The following is a 24,655-nucleotide window of genomic DNA, read 5'->3' on the forward strand; positions in this document are numbered from 1 at the left end:
ACAATGATGGAGGTGATGGCAACTATCGTGACACTCCTCGAGGCCGTTATGGTGACAGAGGCGACGACAAAAATCAAAACCCTCGTCGGGGCGATCACGGTGACAAGGGCGATAACTACCCTCCTAGAAGTGGTTACGATGATGGAGGTGACAGTTATAACTATCGTAACCCTCCTCGAAGCCGTTACGGTGACAGAGGCGATGACAAGGATCGAAATTCTCCTCGAAGTGATTATGGTGATAGAGGTGATTATGGTCATGATCGCGGAAGCGACAATGATCAGAGTCCTTCCAATGGCCATGGCGATGGAAGGGACGGAAATGATCACATCCCTACCCGGGACCAATACGGTGACGATGGTGATGGGAAAGGTGACTCTCCTGGAGGAGGTTATGGTGATAATAAAGGCAGCGACAACAAGGTCAACACTGATAAAGGCAAAGTTAAGGATCCCAAAGTTAAAGATGTCAAGGTAGGTAATGCTACTAGTCAGTCTCCTTGATCTATAATGGAGACTTGGTTATATGGCACTATGTAATATGCTACGAATAATGAGCCTCGAGGGAGCTTTTTACGCCTCTACACGAGGCTTTAAATAATGGCTGCTGAGTAGTTTACCATGAAAAGTTGGCCTTTATAAAATAATCATGTCTGCGGTTTGCTAATTTGTTTCTCTCTTACCAACCCACTTATTTTGTAATTCTCTATCTATTCTTCACTGGAGGTAATTTATTAGTTCAATTATAGCTAATTCTCCTAAAAGACAATTATCAGTATACAAAGTAGAAGACAAACGCTATTGGAAATATTTAAAAAGGGAAAGGGAAAGAAAAAGAAATGCTAAATAAAAAACAGTTCTTCTCCGTAGAACTGAGCTGCATATACTTGCACAAAGTAGGATTAAGATCGGAAGAAAGTCTGTTATGGAATTAACTTAAACACGATCGGCTACAGGCAACTAGTTGCCGGAAGGAATACCCGGATGAGTTCTTTGGCGGTGACTCTTTTCCGACAGGTTGGGCATTTACCCTGGGCCGAGATCACAGTCTTTATGCAGGCCTTGCAGAAAATATGACCACATTTCGTTGACATTTCGTCAACCATCGGTCCCATACAAATCGGACAGCTAAAAGTTAGCTCCTTTGGCGGCGGTGGCGGTTGCACAACAGGATCCTTCTTCTGTACATGGAAAGTAGGAGGAAGTGAGTCTCAGCTCGATTTAAACGGATTTTTTAATATATATATATATATATATATATATATATATATATATATATATATATATATAACCCCAAGGGGTTGGTCTAGTGGTAAGGGCGATTCTTGGGATCTTGCACATCCCCGGTTCGATTTCCCCTGGACGCAACAATTGGGGCCACTGGGGTAGTCTCCCGGTCGATAATGCCAAGGCCTCGTGGATATTAGTCGGGTCTCACCCGGACACCACGGTTATAAAAAAAAAAAAATATATATATATATATAATATATTAATTATGCAAGCTTATTCAAAGGGTTTCATTTAAATCGAATCAATATAGGGTAAGCCATTGTGCTGTAAGGCTCTAAGAGTTGGTTTAAAGAGCTCTGGGCAGAAAAAAAAAATTAATATATTGAGACTAGGTGCACCTAGAAGGAATAGCACAATCTGCAATAGATCAGGTTGAAAGACCGACACATATAAAACCTATCATTATTCAAGCTTGACGAGTAATGGAGAACAAATTTATGTTAAAACCCCATCGGAAAATAGGACAAACATGATTCTGTTTCAAAGGAAGACAAAAAAAAAATAAAAATCTTTGTGTTACCTTGGAGTTTCCACCGCTTTCCAAATTTATGTAAAATTCACAATTGATAATGTTCTGGTTCTGTGCCACTCTTCTACGCTTCGGATGGTTATTAGCACCCACATGACATTCTTCTGAAATGATAAGAAAGACAAGCAAAGAAAGAGAAAAAATAAACGTAAGCTATCTACACGAGCTGAAAGTTGAACCCCCGTAGTTGAACATCAAAAGGTCGGAACTTCAGAAAGATCGATACCACCCCACAAGCATTGACATAATATATGAAGTATAAACAAACAACTAAGTCCATCAAAGTACAAGACTTTTCAAGAGCATCTTCGGGTCCACGCAGGACTATGAAATTACATTAATTGATAAAAAAATAAAACATATCGGCGGTGACAATAATAACTTTTTGAATCACAACACGTAACAGAAACAAACAAACTAATAGTAGGGAGAGCGATGAGGACTAACCGGATTCTACATCAACTACAATTCTCCCACGGTTCCTTCTATTGTTTTTTGCTGCCTAACACGATACCGAAGCAGAACAACATAGGTCATAACAATAATTTAACAACGAAAATGACACATGGAAATTGACCACATAAAGTTCAGCGAGACACACCGCGACAAAGGCCGTACGTGAAGATTCCATAACATCATCATCATCAATTGCCTCAACATCGATCGTAGTCGTAGTCGCAGGGGTTTCCGTGCTACCTTGACACCTCGCTCGCTGGTTCCAAGTACCCACTTGATTAGAAGATCCTTCGTGATCTCGATTATCACCGGGCGGCACGGTATTCAGGTCTAAGTTCAGTGTCGATTTCCTTCGGCGACTCCCTCGTGAAGAACCTCTGTTCGAGCTCATTGCTAGTACCGGATTATTACTGTAACTCAAAAAAAAAAAAAAAACAGAGCCATATGAGATATAAAGACGCTATTAAAGTGCAAGAGAAGTTCAAACTTCAAAAAGTGAATATGGATAAAAATAAAAATAAAAAATCTATGTCCGATCCCTCGGATACAGCTTCAAGTTTAAACAATGTGGCTTGGACCAACATACCAACTGAAAAACCTAAATCAAGAGCTAACATTGACCGATCAGACATGAAAATAGGCGAATCACAAGAATAGGTTAAACCCACTGCCTATTCTTTCAAAAAGCGATGTTCGTGTATAAAAAAATTCAAATTTCAAAAAGGATTAATAACGAAAAAGAGGGAAAACGAACGTGGAAGGCAAACGACGCAAATTTAAACCCTAGGAAACGATCAATCGACAAATAAAATCCAACAGAAATCACTAATTCGATTTTCAAAACCTACAAAATACGGGTGATTATTAACATAAATTTTATGAAAAAGAAATTAAAAAAATTCTCACTTTTACAACGAGATTCCAAGGTTCTGATGCGGATTCTCCAAAGTTGTGATGATCAACAGAGAAAATCAAACGGAAATTCCTTAAATTGGACCCTAATAAGACTTACAGGCAGAGACGAGAACGAAGATAATTGTAAGAACTTTTTAAAAGAACAGAAAGACAGTCTAAGGAATCTCTTCGGCGCTCGTGTCAAATTGTTTCGCACGTGCCGACCGCGTAAGGGGTTTTTATTTGAGAAAAATGACATATATATAAATGTCTGGTTTAACTTTTAATTTTGAAAAATGTCAAGTTTGTATGATGTGTTTAATTAAAATGACGAAATTATACCACAGTGATTTGTCAATCATTAATGTTGACCTTGATATTTATATGTGAACCTCATTTATACTTATTCATTCGCATTATAGCATTATATGTAATTTATTGTAAAAAAAAAAAAATTAACGATCTTTGAAATTTGAAATATCATGGATAACACAGACAAAGAGAATGATAAAAATCGACATTTAAAAATCTTCAAAATCATTGATTCAATCGTGAAATCTAGGAATTCAATTCGTAGTTTGAGAGGTATGGATTTTATTAGTCTATTTAGATTTAGTTCGATTTCAAAACTAGGGATTGGAGGTTATTTTTTATTTTTAAATAAATTACACATGAGACTATAACGTGCGAATGAATAAGGGAAAAAATGAGGTTTACATATAAATTTAGAGTTAACATTAATGAAAAATGAAAAATCAGCAAAAAAAAATATTTGTATCGCATTTATTTATTTTACGGTATAATTTTATCATTTTAAATAAACGGACGGTACAAAACTCGTCATTTTTTAAAACCAAAAGTTCCACATTTCATTTAAAATACAAGATATATATGTGTACTTTCCCTTTTATTTAAAACTTTTTTTTTTGTTATGAGTTTTTTATTTAACTAAATAAAAGGGTAACAAATTAAATTAACAATGGAATTTACCTATGGTAAATTACAAACTTACAGGTGGTTGACATAGGTAAAGATTATTGAAATAATGTTTACAGAAGATGAAGACTCGGCTTTATCTATATGGAGGCCTTTTATAATACTCTAAATATTTTCATCAACGGTCGTTGATCCGCTAATGTGAGAGATGGTGAAATTCACATGTCAGGTGGTCCCCCCTATATAAGTAATATGAAAACTCAAGTTTTTAAGTATATATTCACAAGATTTTATTAACAAGGCTAAAAAATACTTAGACTCCAATGGTATAAATAGAATGCTAAAAACATCTAAACAATCTCACATCATCATGGTTCAGGGACGGAGCTACAGTATGCCGAGTGGGGACTCAAGTCCCCCGTAAAAAAAAAAAATATATATATATATATATATATATTTTACATTTTTTGCCCATTTAAATTTTTTTTATAATTTTATCTTGAAAATTTACAAATTAGCCCATTTAGGTTTTTTTTTTTTTTTTTTTTTTTTTTTCGAATCAACCTCTTTGATGAGCTTCTCCGACTTCGTCTCTGCCATATTGACAATATACTTGAAATTTACTAAAGATTGACTACTTAGTTATTTATAAATTTGTTATAATGATATGTGATGTCGGGTATTACATTGGCGAGGGAGTATAGGTGGGCGAAGATTTTGATTCCGTCTTACTTTCTTGGTGCAATCTGTGCTTTTAGTTTGGTCGATGGCATCTCCTTTTTCCTAGACCACATATCAAGTGGCATACAATTTTAGCTAAATTTGTATGGAAAAGGGTGTACCTATGACCGAGCATATATATTTTGGTATTCGAATATGGTTTAAATTATAAATATGCACTTGAATACGTTATTTAATTATGGAAATGGGTTTGGGACCGGATAATATGCATGATCCATCTCGGGGTTGCAATACTAGAACATGTGAAATGAATTTTAAAAAATATGATGAACATGGCAGAATAATAAAAAAAATCGTCTCTCTATTATGTCAAATTAAATCTAAACTACCATTGAACATACAAAGTAAGCCCTGAGATCCATCTCAATTTTATCAACCCGGATGATAACCCCATTGATTGGCTGCTCCTAATTGTACCAAACGCATTAACGAGTACACCTAACTCGAAAATTATGTACCTGAGGTTGTAAACCTGGTAAATGGGTATTGAGTTTAGTTATTTCGTACTAGTTTAGCTACCCGATTTGCTTAGGAAACCGTATAAACTTATACGGAAAAATTTGTAAGCCTCATCAATCATAATCGTGATAAATTGTTAGTCATCAATCATAATCGGAAAAATTATGTACCTGAGGTCGTAAACCTGGTAAATGGGTATTGAGTTTAGTTATTTAGTTAATCGTGCATTGCATATCATTTTGGGCTCAAATTAAAATATTATGGGTAAAATTCATAATTTTGGGCTCACGCGACCGATCGTAGGTAAAATTCATCTCTTGACTCTTCACAAATTTTTTTTTTTTTTTTTTTTTTTTTTTATATATGTGGCATTGAATAATATTTAATCTTACGTTACCAAATTAGTTTAGAACTTTAGATGTACATATTTTTATTGTAAGTAAACCACAAGAAAATATTTTGAAAAACAGTCTCGTAATCCATAATTTGATGTATAAATATTTTATCTCGGAAACCATAAATTGATATAGTCGAGAGTGTTAGTGCCAACCAACAATTGAAAAAGATAAGAATGATAACTATGTACGAGTCGTTTTCTTTGTTTCCGTAGCTCCTCTGATATATAGATGTAGTCGATAGCTCCATTGTTTACTTCAAGTTAGTATTGCCTACAAAAACCTGCGGCATTGTTGGTTGAGAAATGACGAGTTGACTTGAGACTGAACCAAATGGATTAATAAAAGAACAGGAAAAGTATTGACAACAAAATTAAATCTTCTGTAATTAAATTTAATCACGTCATAAGTCATAACAACTGAGTCAATTATGTGTACACTCTATTTGAAATTTGAATACGAGAACATAACTATTTGGGACTTGGGATTAAATTTCTTCATTTAATTTTACATTTTTTTAATCAGTTTATTTTTACTTCTCTTTTTTTCAGAGTTACCACTTGAAAATTTGTTCAGATGAGCGAGAGAGAGGCAAAAAGAACCTGGCTGTGTTAATCGAATCTTACTTCAACCTTATAGGAAACTGATACCGCAATTAAGCTGCTTGATCAAAACAGCTAATCAATGAGTTCAGATGAGCGATTCATAAACATCATACAGCACTTGGAGTTGAATCCAAAGACTTCAAACGCTCAAATACAAGAACAACAAATAATCAAAGTAAAATTACTCTATTATAAATTAAACAGGGTAAGCTAACTTGATTTGCGTCTAAAATGATCATGATACAACACAAATAATGTTTTAAGGAAAAGAAAAAAAAAAGCTAATTTTTTTTTTTTGCTCTCATTCAAATGAACAAATATGATTTTCATTTATTGAAATATCTCAGACAAGCCACAATTGTTAAGAACATACCACATCAGAGCTTCTCTGTCAGCCTGACCATGAAGGAATTAACCGCAGCGGAGTCCAAGACGATCCATGAAGACTCGAAGAGCTCGTGGAAGAACTCGGCCCCGATCTCTCCGGCGGCGTTTCTAAATGCGGCCCCAAAGGCGTTCCCTTGGAGTGCCCCGAGCCGTGGCTTCCCACAGACTCCGACGATCAACACTTTCTCGGGATCTTGGGCGAGGCAAGCGCAGAGCATGGGCTTCATCCTCGCACCTTTCTCTCGTAGCGCGTCCATTAAAAAATAGCAGAACTTGGTTAGTGCTTGAGGGTATCCGAGGAGCTTCGTGTCCGCCGAGTCCTCGAGCTTGACCCACCTGAACTTCCTTCCGCTCCTTATGCAACCGCTCTTCGTGATCGCCGAGCTTCCCTGCCTGAGGATCGACCGCTGGACCCGGATCGCCTGTTGCATCCCCGTCTTAAGCTTGTCGAGGTTGCAGAGCGAGAGAGCGTCGAAGGCCACGCCGAACTGCTTCAACGCGCACGAGCCGTCGGACTTCGCAAAGGACTCGAGGAGCGCTGTGACTCCGTAGACCACGTCCGCGGCAGAGACCCTCGAGCTGTACCCGTGGAGCCTCATGAAGCTTCTGTAGTAGAAGTCGGTGAGGCCGTACTCGGGCAAGAACCGCTCGAACTCGTCTTTCATCTTCCTCTTCACCTCGAGGTTCATGTACTGGAACTTCTGCTGGCAGTCAATCAGAGCGAAGCCCATCCGGGCGAGCAAGAGCTTGAGCTTCTTCATCCCGTTGTCGCTCCATGTCTTCATCTTCGTCGCGATGTACGACGAGCACAGCATCGAGTCGAACAAATTCCACTCTTGGAGGAGCATAAGTCTCGGCTCGTCCTCGTAGGTGATCCTCGAAGAATTCGGGGCGCGGACTTTTGTCCCGTCTTTGAGTGTCACCGAGGTCACCGCTTCCAAGTTTCCCGAGCTGTTGATGTGCTGTTCGAGCTCCATTACTCCAGCGTGGTACCTCTCGTCGGTCAAGCGCTCGTGGACGAACTGATCGGTCAGCGAAACGCAAGCCATCCAGAGAAGCTCGTTCGTGTTTTTCCTCAGGCAGTGACAGAGTTCATACATCAAACACCCGGAGGGCTTCCCGTGAAAAGTGCCCATCCTATAGTACTCCTTCCTCAGCTTCCCGAAAAGCTTCACCGGGTCTTCCTCGTCTTCGGGGGAGACTTTCCTCTTCTTCCTCGACCCGGACCCGCCTTCCTCGCCATCGCTCTCGCTGTCGCTGTTGCTTTCTTCATCGCTATCCGATTCCCCGTCGATCTCGTCGTCGCTCACCAATTCGCTCGCGCTGGCCAGCGCCGAGACGTCGAAATCGTAGGCTAAATCAGCCTGGCGCTCGTCGTCGAGCGTGTAGAGCACGATCACGCGGTCGTTGTGCTCGCTGAGGTTGCGGAGGTGAATCGGACGGTGACTATCGACCACGAAGACACGAGCCGACGGGCCTAAATCGAGCGCCTTCCTCAAATCTCGATGGCAGCCCCAATTGATGAGGAGGATCGAGACTGGCTTGTCCGACGAGGAAGACAAGTCCGAGCCGGCGTACTTGTGGATCTCCCGGAACGAGGACACGGGGTAACAGGCGTACCTGACTGAATCGGATTCGAGGACGTTGAAGACTATCTTCAGAGCGCAGAGCGAGTCAGCGTCAGAGGTCGAAGGGAAAATCAGCAGAGGAGACTGAGACGAAGCCGTCGCGGACTCGCGAAGCCTCGCGTAGAAAGACTCCACGCTCTTCTCTCTCATGGCTTCTCAACTCCGATACCTAATTTCCGACCAAACTGATATGGTAACGTTCGTCTTTCTCGGAAAATTGAGAAGAGGAAAATAATTAGCAATCTCAATTCGGACACTTCTCGTTACATATCTGAATACATCGTTGAAAAATTGTTGGGCTTTGGCTTAGATTGAGGAAATTGAAAATGGAAGAATTAGGGTTTGAATTTTGAAGTACCTGAGATTGTGCGCAAAGTTCAGAGAGATTTTCAGAGAGAGAAAGAGAGAGAGGGAGAAAATGAATGTTAGAGATCTGAGATAGAGAGACAAGGTTTGGGTTTGAATTTTCTATTTTGCTTTTCTTTTTCGTGAAATTTTTGAATATTTTAAAGCGACCGCGAAAATTTTGGCGCTGAAAAGAATCGAAAGGGGGCAATCCAGTGTAGTCGGCCCACGGTGTAACATTTTTAATACATATTTTAATCCAGATAATGTTAGACGTTACTACTTTGCGATTTTAATTTAAACTTAAAACATAATGGGCAAGTTTGGCACAGTTTTTTAAGCCTGTTTTTGCTGTTGGCAAAAACCAAACTGCAATCTTACTGTTTGGTAAAACAGTTTTTAGAAAAAATTTCAAAAACGATTTTAAAAATTGTACATGAGTCATAAAAGCTACGAATCTTAGCTTTTAGAAAAAGCGTTTTTTTGTATTTGATATAAAATTACTTTGATATCCTCACGTGATTATCCATAGCATTGTTAAATATTTATTTTATGTCTATTTTGGTCTTTTTACTATAATATATTTATTTTACCAAACGCAAAATCAGCTTTTGTTACCAGCAACAACTGTTTTATAAACGGCTTACCAAACACATGTCAGTTTTAAAAAAAAAAGCGTTTTTTTTAAAAACAAAGCTATGCCAAACGATGCTAATATCAAATATCAAGACTATTCTCGGGTTTAATCGAAATGCGAGATCTATCTTTTCGATTTATACAAATATCATACATATTCTTTCAGTTTAATATAAATGACATATACCTCCCCTAAAAAAATGTTATATTACAAATATCACCATTTTCGTTTATTTTTTACAAAATAATAATTTGAACTCCCCAAAATACCATTAATGAAATAATTTTTTATTTTCTATTCTATATACAAAAAAATTAAATTAAAAAATTTATTTATAAAAAGTTAAGGATTTTTTTTATGAAAGAGAGATTTTAATTTTTTTTTAATAAAATAGTAAATAAATATTTATTCAAAGGTAATTTGGGGAGTTCAAATTATTATTATTATTTTAAATAAACGAAAAAGTAATATTTGTAATATTATATTTTTTAGGGGAAGTATATGTCATTTATATTAAACTGAATGAATATGTTTTATATTTTTATAAATCGAATGGATAAATCTCACATTTCGATTAAACACGATGGGTACTTTTCATATTTTTCCTTGTAAGTTTTAACATAGAACACCCTCTATAATCATTAAAATAGGGCAATAGGCCAACTTGACATTCGTAGTGGAGGTGATTTTAAGGTGGAGTTCATTGAAATAATTTTGACTGAGTTAGTCGTAATTAATAAAAAGAATTGCCTCAAAGGAGTCAAGAAGATGGGAGCTTTTAGATTGCGCTATGTTATGTCATTTATAATATTTTCTCAAAGTTTCTTGGAAAATATGTTTAGCGATGGCGCTATGTTATGTCATTTTTTTTACTCCCGAAACGCTTTTTATATTAGGCAAACTAATAACAAACAATATCATGGTGTTCTTAGAAGTTATGCACTACCGGAAAGGGAAAATAACACATTTATACCCTGTGTTTTAGTGAAATGTCGAGTTTAACCCTCGGTTTTAAAAAATGTCGAGTTCATACCCTCTGTTTAACTAAAATGACGAAATTATACCCTGAAATAGACAACAGTGTCACAAATATTCTTTTTATTGACTTTTAATTGACGTTGACTATAATATTTATATATAAACACCAATTATCTTTATTCATTCGCGTCATATATGTAATTTATTTAAAAACTAAAAAATAAACAACAGTCTCTTAATCGTGAAGAACACAGAAAGAGGCAAAGGGGTAAACATCGATAGTTGATAGTCATCAAAATCGCATATTCGAACAGAGTATGCAGGATTTAGAGTTACAATTCGAACACGGAATGAAGTCATTTATTAGGAGGTATGAGTTTTATTATTTAATTTCAATTTAAGGCTATTTTTATTTCAAAATTTAGAATTTGGAAGTTAGGGCACTGATTTAGATTTGATTTGGTTTTTCTTATATAAGAGTTAATATCAATGAAATGGAGATTTGTGACGCTATTATTCATTTCTGGGTATAATCTCGTCATTTTAGTTAAACAGAGGGTATGAACTCGACATTTTTGAAAACCGAGGGTTAAACTCGACATTTCACTAAAACACATGGTATAAATGTGTTATTTTCCCTACCGGAAACGGAATTCGTGATTGTAATAGTAGATTTTGATTACACATTGTGTACCGACTTTACCAATTTTGAAGTATCATCATGATTGAGTATCATACAAGAATAAGTCTGTGATTAGGATAAAAATTAAAAAAGTGGAGGGGTTGTCAAGTGAATCAATCCCTTCGCAATCGCACACCGAGACAATGAATCGGTCCCTATTGTCCCATCTAAGGGTATCCTATTCTAATTCTACATATCTTTTGATGTAATTTAAATAGATTTTTCATATATGAATTGCAATTCTAGTTAAAATATTAACATGTACTTACTAATCTTATTGTTAATTTTCAAAAACTTTTTATTTGTTGGTGCAATCAACCGTGGTAAAACGTTAATATAAGATAGAGAAGAATCATATCCAACTCATTAAAAGAATTTAAATTAAAATATGTAAAGTACTTTAAAAAAAAATAATAATAAATCGAGCCGTTCAAAATTAAGGAATTAATTACCGGTGTTGACATGTTTACCAATGTTAAATTTAATGGAGAAACTGTTTGGTGATAGATATTTTAAAGAAAATTGAAATATTGAAATGTATATCGTTTAGTAGGCGGATATTCGATAACAATACTAACAATATCATATAAAGTATTATAAACATTGATATTGTTGTAAACGCTCATTAAATATTTAGGGTTGCTTGTCACTATCCGGCATAGCTAAAAAAAAAAAATCTCATAATGTTTACCACTCATGTTGTTTAAAATGAATATTACTCTCTCCAAATAGAACAACTTCAAACATTAGTATCAGTGTGCCACTTGAGTTTCTTAAATATTTACATTATTATTATTTGTCATATACATTATGTATTCCGACGAAATGCTATTGATTTTAGGTCGACTATAATGAGAAGAACAACAAACTCAGCGATCTACTAAAAGGAATATACCTTAATTTGAATCCAATTAGCGAGTAAAAAAAAAAAGATTTGATGTCTATGTTTAATAAATGAAGTGCAGGTCCAGTTTAATACCAAAAGCAGCTGAGAACTGAAGCTTTCGTCAATAATTTTTTTTATTCATGGGTTATAATCAAATCGAAATAACAACACTACACGATCCAGCAAAGTAAAATCAGCTAATATCACGAAGAAGAAGAAAAAAGAAAACTGGACAAAAAGGTTTCAAATCTGATATGAATATGATTACGAATACAAAAACTTGAAAAGCAAAACACACTCGGGCGGAGTGACTGAATATGGACTTCGAAGAAATTACTCCATTTCTTTTTCTGTACTTCTCCAGTAGGCCACAACAATATTATATGTATATATATACAAAACATAAGGTTGTGTAATATTGTCACACACCAAGAAAAATTCAATAAAGAGAAAAGAAATCCACTACTTCTTGAAAAGACCAAAGCAACAGCCCTGAAAAAAGGAAAGAAGAAGAAAAAAATAAAATATTTACCCCCTTATCATTCTCTTTGTGGGCGTCCTAGCTATCTAGTGAATTTCGAACTTAATTTTAAACCAACGTTTCATTTATTTTAGTGAATTAGCCAACTTCCACCATTTACCAAAATTAACATAAGAAAATGCTAAGAACATACTATCTGATTAACAAGGCCGCGTCTTTAACTGTGACTAGATTATAAATTCAGCGTTTTAAGTGGCCTAGTTTGTGGGGTTTTTTTTTTTTTTTGGGAAACTGACAACAATAATATCAATTGTTGTCACTTATCAAAAATCAATCAAAACCCAAATATTGACGCATCAATCAGTTCATGACCAAATGTATCACAGAATCAATCAGTTCGTGATCGAATTGGTATTCAATCTGACAATATTTGAGTTTTGGTTGATTTTTGGTAACTGACAAACAATTAGTATTATTGCTGTCAATTTTCCCTTTACCGCAACGTTAAAAAAAGAAAAAAGAAAAAAAAAAAAAAAAAAAGGAACGGAAGTTACCTTGACAGAGTCGCCGGAGGCGGGCTTGCGCTTGTTTGGGTAGGAAGGCTCGGGAGTGCCGACTCTGCCGGCGCCGACCTGTCTCTCTTCGCGAACTTTGTTGAAGATGTGAGTGAACCCGTCCGCCGATGCCGGGTTCGTCTCATCCCACTCCCCGAATTTCGGGACCGCCGCTCCGTGATCGGGCTGCCATGTCACCAATATCCGAAAGCACATTCACAAGATATCAAAATTTAGTCACGCCAAATACTTAATAGTGTACAAAGAAAAATCAATTTTTTTTAAAAAAGTTCGGTTCCTTCACCACCACTAGCAGCAAAAAACACAAGATATTACAAGCTTTCGAAAGGCTTGTTCTCTCCGCCGGAAAACATCGCAATTTTCAAATGATAATATACATATTCTTCGTATCTATGATCTATGATATGATTCACTTGTTTTTAAGCCTCTAATGATCATTACTACAAGAATTTGTACACACATTGACATGAACAAGTTTTTCGAAAGAAAAAAAAAAAATATATATGGCGGAGGAAGAGAAATTTACCGTTTCGTCCCCGCGGGGTCTCAACCTGGACCTCTGGGGAGTTCCGTGGCTGGCTTCGTGGCCCGAGCCCTTGCCTTCCCAAGACGGGGAATCCCTCCCGACAGCAGGCCTGGCGTGGCGGTGCAGAGGCGATTTCTCGACGCTGTTCTCCGACCCCAGGCTCGGCCTCTGAGCTCTCCTCTGTCCCTCTCCGCCGCTGCCACCGCTGCCTCGCCGGGCGTTTCCGTGGCTGCTCGCCGGAGAGTTCGCAAACTGCTTCGGAGGGTCGACGATCTCCTCTCTGCTCCTTTGGCTCTCGAGGGCCGGGGCCGGGGTTGGCTTGACCACGACCACGCCGTCGGGTTTGCCCTTGGAGAGAGACATGTCGGCCGAGGATTGGCGGTCGATTTTTTGCATTTCGGGATTCTCTTCTGGGTCGTTCGGGTTTATCATTTTCCCGCCCGTAGTACGGCCCTTTCGGGCCTTGTCGAAGTAGGCCGTGTATGGGACGTTCTCTTCGTTCTCCCAGTTCCCGAATTTCGGCACATGTGACCGTTGATTCTGCTGCTGAGAATTTCAAACGGAGAAGGAAAAAAAAATGAATGAATGAATGTTCAAATGCTTGGCATTGTCATCTGAATGAATTGAGATGAATGGCCACATGATTAGGTCAGAATAACAACCACCTAATGAAACATTTCCATATTCCTTCGGTTTTATCAACTTATATACTTCCAAATTAGTTTAATGGAAACACCAATTCTAATCAGTAACTGGTTTACTTGTAAATTGTATGTCGCTTCGTTAACGAATCAATGGATTGATTTTCAAGGGAAAATAAATTACTTGATTGATAAAGAAAACCTAAAACTCCAAAAATAGGAAAAAAAAAATCCAGATCAAGAAAGACAATTCAATCAATGACACTAGAAATTCTAGATTCTTGTAGTGGTAGTAGTGATAGGAATTTTACACGCGGTTTTTTTTTATATATTTTTTAGTTGCTCAAAAACCCAAACCGAGTAGAACAAAATGCAAAATAACCTAATACATAAATTAAAAAAAATTAAAATACAATAAGCATCTTTCTCTATCTGGCTTCTTCTTCTTCTTCTCGTTGATTTTTCTCGAGAACCAACCAGGAAAGTAAAAAAAAAAAAAAAAAAAAGTCCACATTTAACAGGCAGAGATCAACAGAAATTCAAAAAAAAAAAAAAAAAAACTTACTGCCATATCTGTTCCACCAAATTTGGAGTTACTAATAAGGTTGCAGCACAGAGATATTTCTTCGACAAAACTTCAGTTATTGTGTGATCAAATTCAAAGAAAGTTTGCTTTTTTTCAACGATTCACGAGAGAGAGAGATGGAGCGAGACAGAATTTTATCAGAGGGATTGGGCGAACTGTAGAGAGAGAGAGAGAGAGAGAGAGAGAGAGAGAGAGAGAGGGGTTTATCAACCATTGACTGTAGCCACCGGTAAGCTTTGACCTTTCTTCTCTCAAATTCTCTCTGTAAAAAAGTCTCTGATTATGCTCTGTTATACCGACACCCTTAACTATCTCTAATATCATTGACACCCCTAAGTTTTAATTTTATTTACAGGAAAAGCTTGTGTCACACTCACTCTAGCAAATACTAAATATGCATAATTTTTTTTTATCAGATTTAAATATGCATAATTAGTCCCCAAGGATTTGGCTTGGGTTGAATAAAAATAGTAAAAAAAATAATAATTGCAGAATTTATTGTAAATTGGCTTAGGATATATTTAATCAAATTCTTTTAAATACGGATAATTTAAAAAATGTTTTCAATCTTATAAATTGCTGTCGATTTTTTTTTTTTTTATATTTTTACTATGTAGCAAACAAGTGGCATCTACACATTAGTTTACTTTTAAACTTAATCAAAAGTTTCAATTTTTTTTTAATGATTTAGCCATTCTCTCTTTTTCTTTTTTTTTTTTTTGTCAACGATGAAATACTTTTAAAATATTTACGAAGATAAATATATAATTACTGGCTGGACCGTTGTTTCTTTTACTTTAGCCATTATTGTACTTAGTTTCCAAAACATAGATATTTCCTTTTGAAGAAAAAATTGTAGGTAGAATTGTTTATTGTGGGATGAAGAATAGAACATTGTTAACAGACTGAAATTTATTTAGCAAAATAAAAATAGTGAAATTTAAATTACGTGGAAAGTTGTAGTTTACTTGTTCGAGCAATCGCTGTTACAGTGATTGATAACTGACCTAACAAAATAAAACATTTTTCTTATCCTTAAAAAGAGTATATCTTTCTTATAAACTATGTTATGAACACTTTAATCATAATACTTAAAAAAAAAAAATCAAACGGCTATATAGCCAAATAGAATTTAAGTTTTTGCAAAATAGCCATAGTTTGTCAACTATAAATAAACTAGCCAAAGTAAAATTAATCTAGACTGGATTAAATTTAATTTCAACGAACTATAAAGACAGATGTAAGCTTTATGAAAGCTGAATTAAAATTAATCGAGGCAGGATTAAAAGTCGTAGTACTCTCAATTGGCTATTTTGTTATACCTAATGAAACTATGGCTATTTTGCAAAAGTCATAGTTTGAATTGACTATTTCATATCATTTTTCCTTTAGGAAATTAACTCACCTAAACTTTCAAAATTGTTGTTTAGCCAATCTTCAATAAATATCAGATAGTCACAAATTTAACGTATTTATACGTAATTTTATTTCTTTTCTATTGTTGCAGTTAAATTTTTTGAACATGTAAATAATAATTTATAATTTATCAAAAATTTATTAAAAATTAACTAAATAACAAACCAATGTAAATAAAGCTATATCTAATATACCCTAATATTTATCCTTTTAGGTTTTGTTAAACCATGCAATATTACAATTGATGTTTGGCAATTGGCATAGCCTGTTCTCACTCGGATTTTCAATCACTCATATGGGACCTCAAAGCTTTGTGAATACGGAAAGTATTTAATCGTAATCTTTACCAAATGTTTCTGTAAAAAAAATTATCTTAAATTCAACTAAGAATTGGAATAAAAAAAACTTAAAAGGGTGTCGATGTGATTTATGTCGTCAAGAAGGATTTTAGTGTAATACATCTCTCGATTATTGTTTTTGGTCTAGATTCTATAATGAAAATCGATTGGTTGAAACTTGAATGCCATTTCCAAGAACGTTTTTAGTTGCTTCTTAAGGCTTTCACTCTCTCTCCGTCTTAATTGACCGTTGAGAAGGGTTAATTAATTGTCCGTCACCGTTGATCTATTGAGCTTTCGTTGTACACCACGCTTACGTCATTATAACGCCGTCACTGTTAAGGGCGGCTTGCCTAACATAATATATTTTTATTGATCGGCTGTCTAATATTTTTAAGGATCCATATTTTATTACCTCGATGATAAATTATTTCGAAAAGGATACAATAGTAATTGTATAATTGTTTCATGGCTTGGCCCGTCCACTTGCGGTGAATGAGACTCCTTGTTTTGTCTGCTTCTGTAGAAACATTTTGTGCCTACCCGCATTTAAGTTTATACTTTTATTGAATATTGTTGTCTTGTAAAGTTGTTTTCTAGATTGGTCTTCAATGAATCAACGTTAAATTGATGCAAAAGAGAAAGAGAGAGAAAAAAAAACCCAAATAAAATTAGAGAAAATTGATAATATATTTGGAAAATCACATGACATGGTAAATGTTTGGAATTGATTTTTTTTAAGAAGAAGAAAATTTACATTCAAGATTAACTCACAACATCGGATAAAGCTAACTCAAATAAAGGCACAATAAACTAAATTAATCAAACCAGTCTTGTTGAATTTATAAGACTATTCATACGGACCTTGTTGTTGCCTCCAACTATAATCCGATGCAAATTTGAGAGCATATCGAACAGTCATGGACAAAAAACCGTTTAAAAAATACTTTAATTATATATATAAATGTTAAAATGATTTTAAACTTTAATTGTAACTATTTACTTGTTCATAAATAAGATATTATTTTATCTATATTTAAAGCTAAGAAAAATCATGGCACTTGATATATGTTCGATCTCAAACTTAATTTGGAGCGCCATTAGCCTAGTTGTCTGTCCATATAGATATGACTTGTACACTTATGTGTTTCGCACTTGATCATTTATTTACGGGGATATTTAGGGCATGTTTGGTGGTTCACTCAAACTGTTTTTGTTTTCTGTTTTTGTTTTTATATAGTTGTAGTCTAAAATTATTTTGCAGTTATTTTCAAATAATTGTTTTGTAAGAATTTTAGTTTTTTTTGTTCAATTTTTTTGTAATTGTAGTGTAATAATTTACATAAGAATTAGGCGTCGAGATATATACTAATTGAAAGTCTTTGCTGCGAATATAATGATCGTATTTTTAGTAATAATTATTGTTCACAAGTTCATCGGAAAACACCGTTTGTCTTTGTAGTCAATACAACAAATATCAAATTTTGATATCTAATGTTGACTAAAAAATAGTGAAAACTCATGTGTTCGACGAGAGGATCACGACCAATTAATAGTTTGTAAAACGGAGTTCCGATTGTTTAAAGTTTACCATAATTGTAAAACTTAAGTTTTCCAGGGAACGAAAACAAATTCGATAATCAAAAGCGAGGATATGAAATGATGTTGATAGGAGAGAAGGAAATGTCAAGAGGATATATTAAAAAAAAAGAAAAAAAAAGTTAAAAAAATTGAGTGAAAAAATTAAAAAAACACCTACAAATTGTTTTCTGATTTTCTTCATTAAAATAGGAAATAGTTTGAAAACGTTTTTAGTTGTATTCTGATATTCATCAAATAAACAGTCAATTCAATTCATAAAACTGTTCAAGTTAAAAAAATCAAAAACAGTTTTCAAATGAAGAAACAAACATACCCTTAAGAGTTATTGGTTCTCATATAAAGTCAAAGGAATGTCCTTGTTTGTAGCACATATACACATCACTTCTTTTATTTATTTACTTTTTTTTTTTTTAGAATCGTTAACAACTAAACCACTTAAAACATATTAATTTTATTATAACCAACGTTTAGTTAATAATTGATAATTAGCCAAATTGATGATGTGGCGAGTGAAACCACTTATTTTGTACCGAATATACCCTTATTAGTTAATTAATAAAATTGATTTTCGTATTAAGAAAATATCATTATTCTTTAAATTCCTTAATTATAGGATCTGGATTTTATGATTTCAAAATAAACTTAAAAAAAAAAAACCGTTATACAAAGGACACGTTTCATTTTTATGTTTTTCTTCAAATTTTCGCAGTAATAATTAGTAATATATAACAGTTAATAATCAATAATAATCGTTAATAACGTACTGGTCTCAAGATTATATGTTCTTCACAGTAAATAATCGTTAATTTTTGTTAATAAGCTTTGTTTATCTCTTTTCGTCAATATTTTTTTTGGTTTTGTTCAGAATTAATTATTGTTAATTATCATTGATTCGTGGCCTTTATCTTCTCCAAGAGCTTTTTTTCTGCGATTTTAATGTGTTGAATGGCTTATATGTTTTTGTTTTCTTTTTTAAATTGTGTAATTGGTTACGTGTACCATTAATTATGCCTTATTAATCGCATCATTAATTTTTTTTATCTTTATTTTCGTTTTTTCATTATGAATTAATGCGCTGGACGAAATTTAAATTAAATGGTAATTCAGTCTATATCTGATAGGAAATAATGTTGTGTGGCTAATAAATAATAATTATCTAAACGGTGGCTATTTTGTAATTTCAAGTTTGAAAATGGCCATAAATATACACTGCCCTTTACTTTTTTTTTTTTTTTTGTGGGGGCTTTGATCTTCAGTTTGGAATTAAGATTTAAATTATGAAGAATATATGATGCAAATTTGTGTGCGTATACGAAAATCTAATGACAGGAGGAAGTAGGAAACTGCATTTTACATCTTGTTTGGTCAGCTTTGTAACGTTTATATATGCCGTAAAATTAGCAAATTAAGTTCATTAAATAACGAAATTTGCAACTTATTAGATCATATAATCTAAACGTCTTGCCGGGGGATATAGTCTACGTTTGGAAAATTATTAAAAAATAGTCAAACAGATGAGTAGATACTTGAATAAACCATTTAATAATTTTTTTTTTTTGCTACAGTGATTTGTCACTTTTTCTCTTATACAGTTTTTTTTTTCTCATCAAAACTTAAAAAATCTACATCTTCCTCATATGAACTCGAAATTGAGTGATTCCAAATCCTACGGATTCGTGGCGATGAGAGCTTCAAAAATAGACTCATTGTGTTGGATGAAAAAAAAAAATTTCTACTACTGTAGAATTCTATCGGAGTTCACCATTGATACATCAACTGTCAAATTTTTAAATTATTTACATTTGTTTTGTTAATTATAATATGTTTAATATAATGATATTTAAGTCAAACATAATTATCATTGGCTATTTTCCTAAACGTTTGCAAACATTGGCTAAATCTCAAATTTATAGTTTAGTTTTGGCTACAAATCTACGGCGTCCTTAAATAACCCGTCATGAAAACATTGAATAACATTAAATCCAATAGAGTTTTCTATATTTTTCATTAGAATATAGAATTTTCAATTCTTGGCCCATTGATTTTTTTTTCAATGACCTTTTATTTCATTTTTTTAACTTGTTTTTCATATGCATTTTTGAAGCAAATAATACACATGCGATGCGAAGTAAAATAAATTACTTAAAAAAAATATATTAATGTGAAGGTTTTCCTTTTAATAAGTGCTGATTAATATCTGGATTTCCATTTCATTATGATTTCCCACTGTCTTTTTTATTTTTTTTTTTAAGTCCCCCCTTTATCGTTGGTTAAACAGCTAGTTTGACCTTTGAGATATCAAGGAGAAATAAACCAAGTCATGCAAATAATTCCATACAAAATATATACATATGTTAAAGTAGGTGCTATTTTGACCCCCCACCCCACAAAAAAAAGAGGCCTTGGCTAATGTTTATGTCAGCCAAATTTTAAAAACACGTGCACGACCTTTCTAACAGAAATTATGTCATGATATAAAGACATTAGTCTAAAAGTCACTTGCAGATATTTAGACTTTTGAAACAAGTTGGGTTGTTCCGTTAAAAATAGAAAAAACAAAACCAAAAAAAAAAAAAGACAAGTTGGGTAGTGAAGAAATCTACAATAGTTTCTTGGGAGCGTTGAAAAAAAAAAATGTTGTGTGGAATTTTTCCCCATAAAAAAAAAACATCAAGGCCCAACTCAACCAATGATGCATGGCGACCCCGGCCCAAAGAGTAGAGCCCGGGATTAAGACAAGTCGAGCTCACCACTAAGGGGACCTCCCATCCTGGCGTCCAGGCGAGCTTGACCTCCAGGCAGACTCAACCTCCAGGCGGGCTCGACCTCCAGGCAGGATCGACCTCCAGGCGAGCTAGACCTCCAACCAGGATCGACCTCCAAGCAGGCTCGACCTCCAGGCGAGCTCGACCTACAGGCAGGATCGACCTCCAGGCGAGCTAGACCTCCAGCCAGGCTCGATCTCCAGGCTCGACCTCCAAACAGGCTCGACCTCCAGGTGAGCTCGACCTCAAGGCAGGCTCGACCTCCAGGCGAGCTCGACCTCCAGGCAGGCTCGACCTCCAGGCGAGCTCGACCTCCAGGCAGGATCGACCTCCAGGCGAGCCGGACCTCCAAGCAGGATCGACCTCCAGGCGAGCTTGACCTCCAAGCGAGCTCGACCTCCAAGCAGGCTCGACCTCCAGGCGAGCTCGACCTCCTAACAGGCTCGACCTCCAGGCGAGCTCGACCTCCAGGCCAGGTTCAACCTCCAAGAGGAAGTCCAACCCAAAAATTGTGAAGGCAACCCAGCCCTGCCAAGGGCCAATCCCTCCAATAGTACCCACAAAACCAGAGGACACCTCTGGTAAAACTCACAAAACCGGAAGATCCCTCCGGTAAAGCTCACAAAACCAGAGGATCCCTCTGGTAAAGCTCACAAAACCAGAGGATCCCTCCGGTAAAGCGCACAAAACCGGAGGATCCCTCCGGTAGAACTCACAAAACCGGAAGATCCCTCCGGTAAAGCTCACAAAACCAGAGGATCCCTGCGGTAAAGTTTCCATAACTTTTCACATTCAAAATCCTATAAATACCCCAATTTTTCCCTTTTGGAGGTAAGTTTGGCTCACACTTACAAAACCTCAACTTCTCTCTCTAGAACTCAAAGCACGACACCTAGACTAATGTTGAGCGTCGGAGTGCCCGCCGGAGGAAACCCCTCCGCAGTCCTTTAGCTCACTCTCTTCTCTTTTCTCAGGTGACGAGTCGTCGGAAATCCTTTTCCGGCACGGCGGAGGTACAGGTGTTGGGGCAACTTCTCCGTTCGACCACCGCGCAGTCATAGGGTCCAGCCCTAGACCGAACCGCGGACCGGTTTTCGTGTTGATCCATTTCCAGGAATTAACATTTTGGCGCTTGAAGGAGGGGGTCTTTCAAGCAACAACTGCGAGATTCCACCGGCAAATCTTTCCTCCATGACTTTGAAGGTTCACCACCTTAGGTACCGAAGGACGTGGTCCGAAACCCTTCTCTCGAGATGGCCAACCGCGTGACCGTCTCCGAAAACGCAGCCCCCCGCCCCGCGGGCAGTGTCACAATGAACACTCGGGCTCAAGTCCAGGCCCGCCAAAACCGGGCTCACAACGCCCCCCAGGCGAGCGTGACCTCCGACCTCGTCCAAGATGAGAGGGACGCGCGGATGACGCGCTTGGAAGATGATCGGGGGGTACGAGCCCGCCCTGGAAGGAATCTTCGGGGGAGGGGAGCAGTTGGAGACCCCGCCAGAACGTGAAGGGCGCGACCCCGGGCCAGACGAGAGCGAGGACACCCCGGACCCCAGCTCCCGGGGAGCGGACCGCGGACGCGCCCAGCGCGCGCCGCGTCGTCCCGAGATACCGACGAGGCGCCTTCACGAAAACCCGCTTCCCCAAGACTCTCGCGCACACACCGACACGTCCCGACGGTCGGCCTTCGCTCGTCTCGGTGGCGGGGAAGAATTGGCGGACAGCGGAGACTCGCGCAGGTTCCACCCGCCCCGCCGCGTCAACGCTGTAGGGCAGGCAGGTAGGAATGAAGATCTCAGGCACCACCTCAACCGCCAATGAGAGATCTCACGACGCCTATCTCCCCCGAGGAGGGCAGAGTCTGCCAACACCGTAGGAGCCCCCCTGGAAAACACACTCCCTCGCCAGGACGTGTAAGCAAACCAGGCAGCCAGGGACGCTGGGCGGGTGGTCATGCCACCCCCTGCAGCGGCGCTACCGGCCCCCGACACGGAGTTGATGAATCTTGTACAAGGGCTACAAAGGGAGATACGGGAGCTCCGGGCGACGCAGAATTCGAACCCCTCGATACGCAACATGGTCGAAGGCACAACCTCGCCCCTCGCCGCCCACTTACTCACAGAGGAGGTTGTCGGCGATCTCCGGTTCCCCCCGACCCTCATTTATGACGAAAGCAATGACCCCGTCTTTCACTTGGTGCAGTACCAGACGACCATGCAGATCCGGAGGCAAACCCCGGCCGCCATGTGCCGGGCGTTCTGCCTTACCCTCACAGGTCCGGCATTCGAATGGTACCAAAAGCTGACCAAAGGAGCGATAAGATCGTTCGAGGAGTTAAAGGAACGTTTCATCACCCGTTTCGCAAGCTCGCTGGTACAAAAAAAAGAGAAGTCGTACCTGTGGTCGATCAAGCAAAGGAACGGCGAGTCCCTCCAAAGGTACCTGAGCAGGTTCACGGAGGAGGCAAACAAAGTGAGCGATTACACCGACAATGACGCAATCATCGCCCTAATCGACGGGCTCAAGATGAGAAAATTCCTAAAGTCGCTCGTTGGCAAGAGACCGACGACCATGACCGAGCTCATGACGCGGACGGCCGAACACATCTCGGTCGAGGAGTACCTCGAAGGCCGGAAGGCGTCAGAACGAAGCACCCGGAGAAGGGACGAAGAAGACCGCGAGGGCGAAGATGCGCAGAGAAAAAGAAATCGGGGACACCCGACCGCGATCACCGGCGTCCGCCCGCCCCGCGACACGAGGCCGAGGCTGGTCGATCGCTTCCGGAAGGATGCAGGCTTCACCCCGCTGTCGACCACGCCAGAAATAATTCTAAGTCTCCACGGAGACAAGTTCACCGAACCAGCACCGATGAAGATTCACCCCACCCAACGCAACAGGAGCAAGTGTTGTGATTTTCACAAGGATCATGGGCACGTCACGTCCGAGTGTATCCAGTTGAGAAAGCAGATCGAAGACCTCATCTAGGGAGGTCAGCTTAAAGAATTTGTCCTACAGATGGTGGCGGCCAAAGGAGCCTCGTCCAGCCGGCGACCCCAAGCCGCTGATCAGCGACAACTCGAAGGCACGAGGGTCACCTCCGATCGCAACAATGATCGGGGAAAGGCAGCAGCCACCCCGCTTGACATCGTGACGACCATCATGGGCGGACCAGCAACAGGCGACTCCGTCAGGGGACGCAAGCTATACGCGTGAGCGTTGGAGGGAGACAGGCTGTTGCACCAGGTCAACCTAGCGGGCCATTTCGCCCCACCGCCGACCGTGCCTTACGAAGTCATACACTTCACTGACGAGGAGGCAAGGAAAATAGCCCACCCCCACAACGACGCGATCATCGTCAAAACTCAGATAGCCAACAACATAGTGAAGAGAGTTCTCATAGACAATGGGAGTTCGGCAGACATAATATACAAGGCGGCTCTCGACCGCATGAACCTGGGGAAAATTTCTCCCATCCATGTAAAGACACCATTGTTCAGTTTCACAGGGGAGCGCGTCTTCACTGAAGGGTCCATCGAATTGCCAACGATATTCGGGATGGAATGGGGAGCGCAGGTCACCCGAATGTTTAACTACATGATAGTCGACCAACCCTCGGCATACAACGTCATCATCGGGAAACCGGCCCTCAACCAGCTTCGTGCCGTCACCTCCACGTTCCACCTACTCGTGAAGTTCCCTACCCCCGACGGGGTTGGCATAATGCAGGGAAGCCAGGCTGACTCTAGGGCGTGTTACGTCCAAGGCACCCGAAAGGACACGATCGACATGACGATCAGAACCATATATCAGATCGAGAACGACTACCCGTGCGAGGTCGGGGACGCACAGATGTTCAGCGAGCTCGACCCACGAGAGGA

The 24,655-nt window shown here is 38.2% G+C and overlaps 4 protein-coding genes across 5 annotated transcripts; 1 reads left to right on the forward strand and 3 right to left on the reverse strand.

Annotated features, from left to right (window-relative positions):
- Nucleotides 1-825: 825 nt before the first annotated feature.
- On the reverse strand, nt 826-3,350 carry LOC149388063 (RING/U-box superfamily protein). The gene is made up of 5 exons (XM_089624214.1): nt 3,181-3,350; nt 2,420-2,684; nt 2,266-2,320; nt 1,810-1,922; nt 826-1,180 (listed from the first exon to the last, which is right to left on the reverse strand). Exons 2-5 carry the CDS (start codon nt 2,663-2,665, stop codon nt 950-952), a joined length of 645 nt encoding a protein of 214 aa, XP_089480340.1. The 5' UTR covers nt 2,666-2,684; nt 3,181-3,350; the 3' UTR covers nt 826-949.
- Nucleotides 3,351-6,471: 3,121 nt separating this feature from the next.
- Nucleotides 6,472-8,699, reverse strand: CDC45 (cell division cycle 45). Its single transcript, XM_089624769.1, has one exon. It carries the CDS (start codon nt 8,467-8,469, stop codon nt 6,682-6,684), a length of 1,788 nt encoding a protein of 595 aa, XP_089480895.1. The 5' UTR covers nt 8,470-8,699; the 3' UTR covers nt 6,472-6,681.
- A 3,346-nt stretch (nt 8,700-12,045) lies between these two features.
- On the reverse strand, nt 12,046-14,959 carry RIN4 (RPM1 interacting protein 4). Of its 2 annotated transcripts, none has more exons than XM_089624367.1 (4): nt 14,636-14,959; nt 13,430-13,972; nt 12,883-13,068; nt 12,046-12,339 (listed from the first exon to the last, which is right to left on the reverse strand). In XM_089624367.1, exons 1-4 carry the CDS (start codon nt 14,639-14,641, stop codon nt 12,310-12,312), a joined length of 765 nt encoding a protein of 254 aa, XP_089480493.1. In that variant the 5' UTR covers nt 14,642-14,959; the 3' UTR covers nt 12,046-12,309. The 2 variants fall into 2 exon arrangements, with proteins under 2 accessions (XP_089480493.1, XP_089480492.1); XM_089624366.1 differs by having other exon boundaries at nt 13,430-13,975; nt 14,636-14,958.
- A 7,771-nt stretch (nt 14,960-22,730) lies between these two features.
- LOC149388066 (uncharacterized) lies at nt 22,731-23,762 on the forward strand. The gene has a single exon (XM_089622350.1). The coding sequence runs from the start codon at nt 22,731-22,733 to the stop codon at nt 23,760-23,762; it is 1,032 nt and encodes a 343-aa protein (XP_089478476.1).
- Nucleotides 23,763-24,655: the final 893 nt, after the last annotated feature.

The sequence above is a fragment of the Urtica dioica genome, chromosome 8 (assembly GCF_054948205.1).
Source record: "Urtica dioica subsp. dioica isolate 48M chromosome 8, U.dioica_male_clone48M_v1_H2, whole genome shotgun sequence".
In the NCBI taxonomy this organism is placed as follows: domain Eukaryota; kingdom Viridiplantae; phylum Streptophyta; class Magnoliopsida; order Rosales; family Urticaceae; genus Urtica; species Urtica dioica.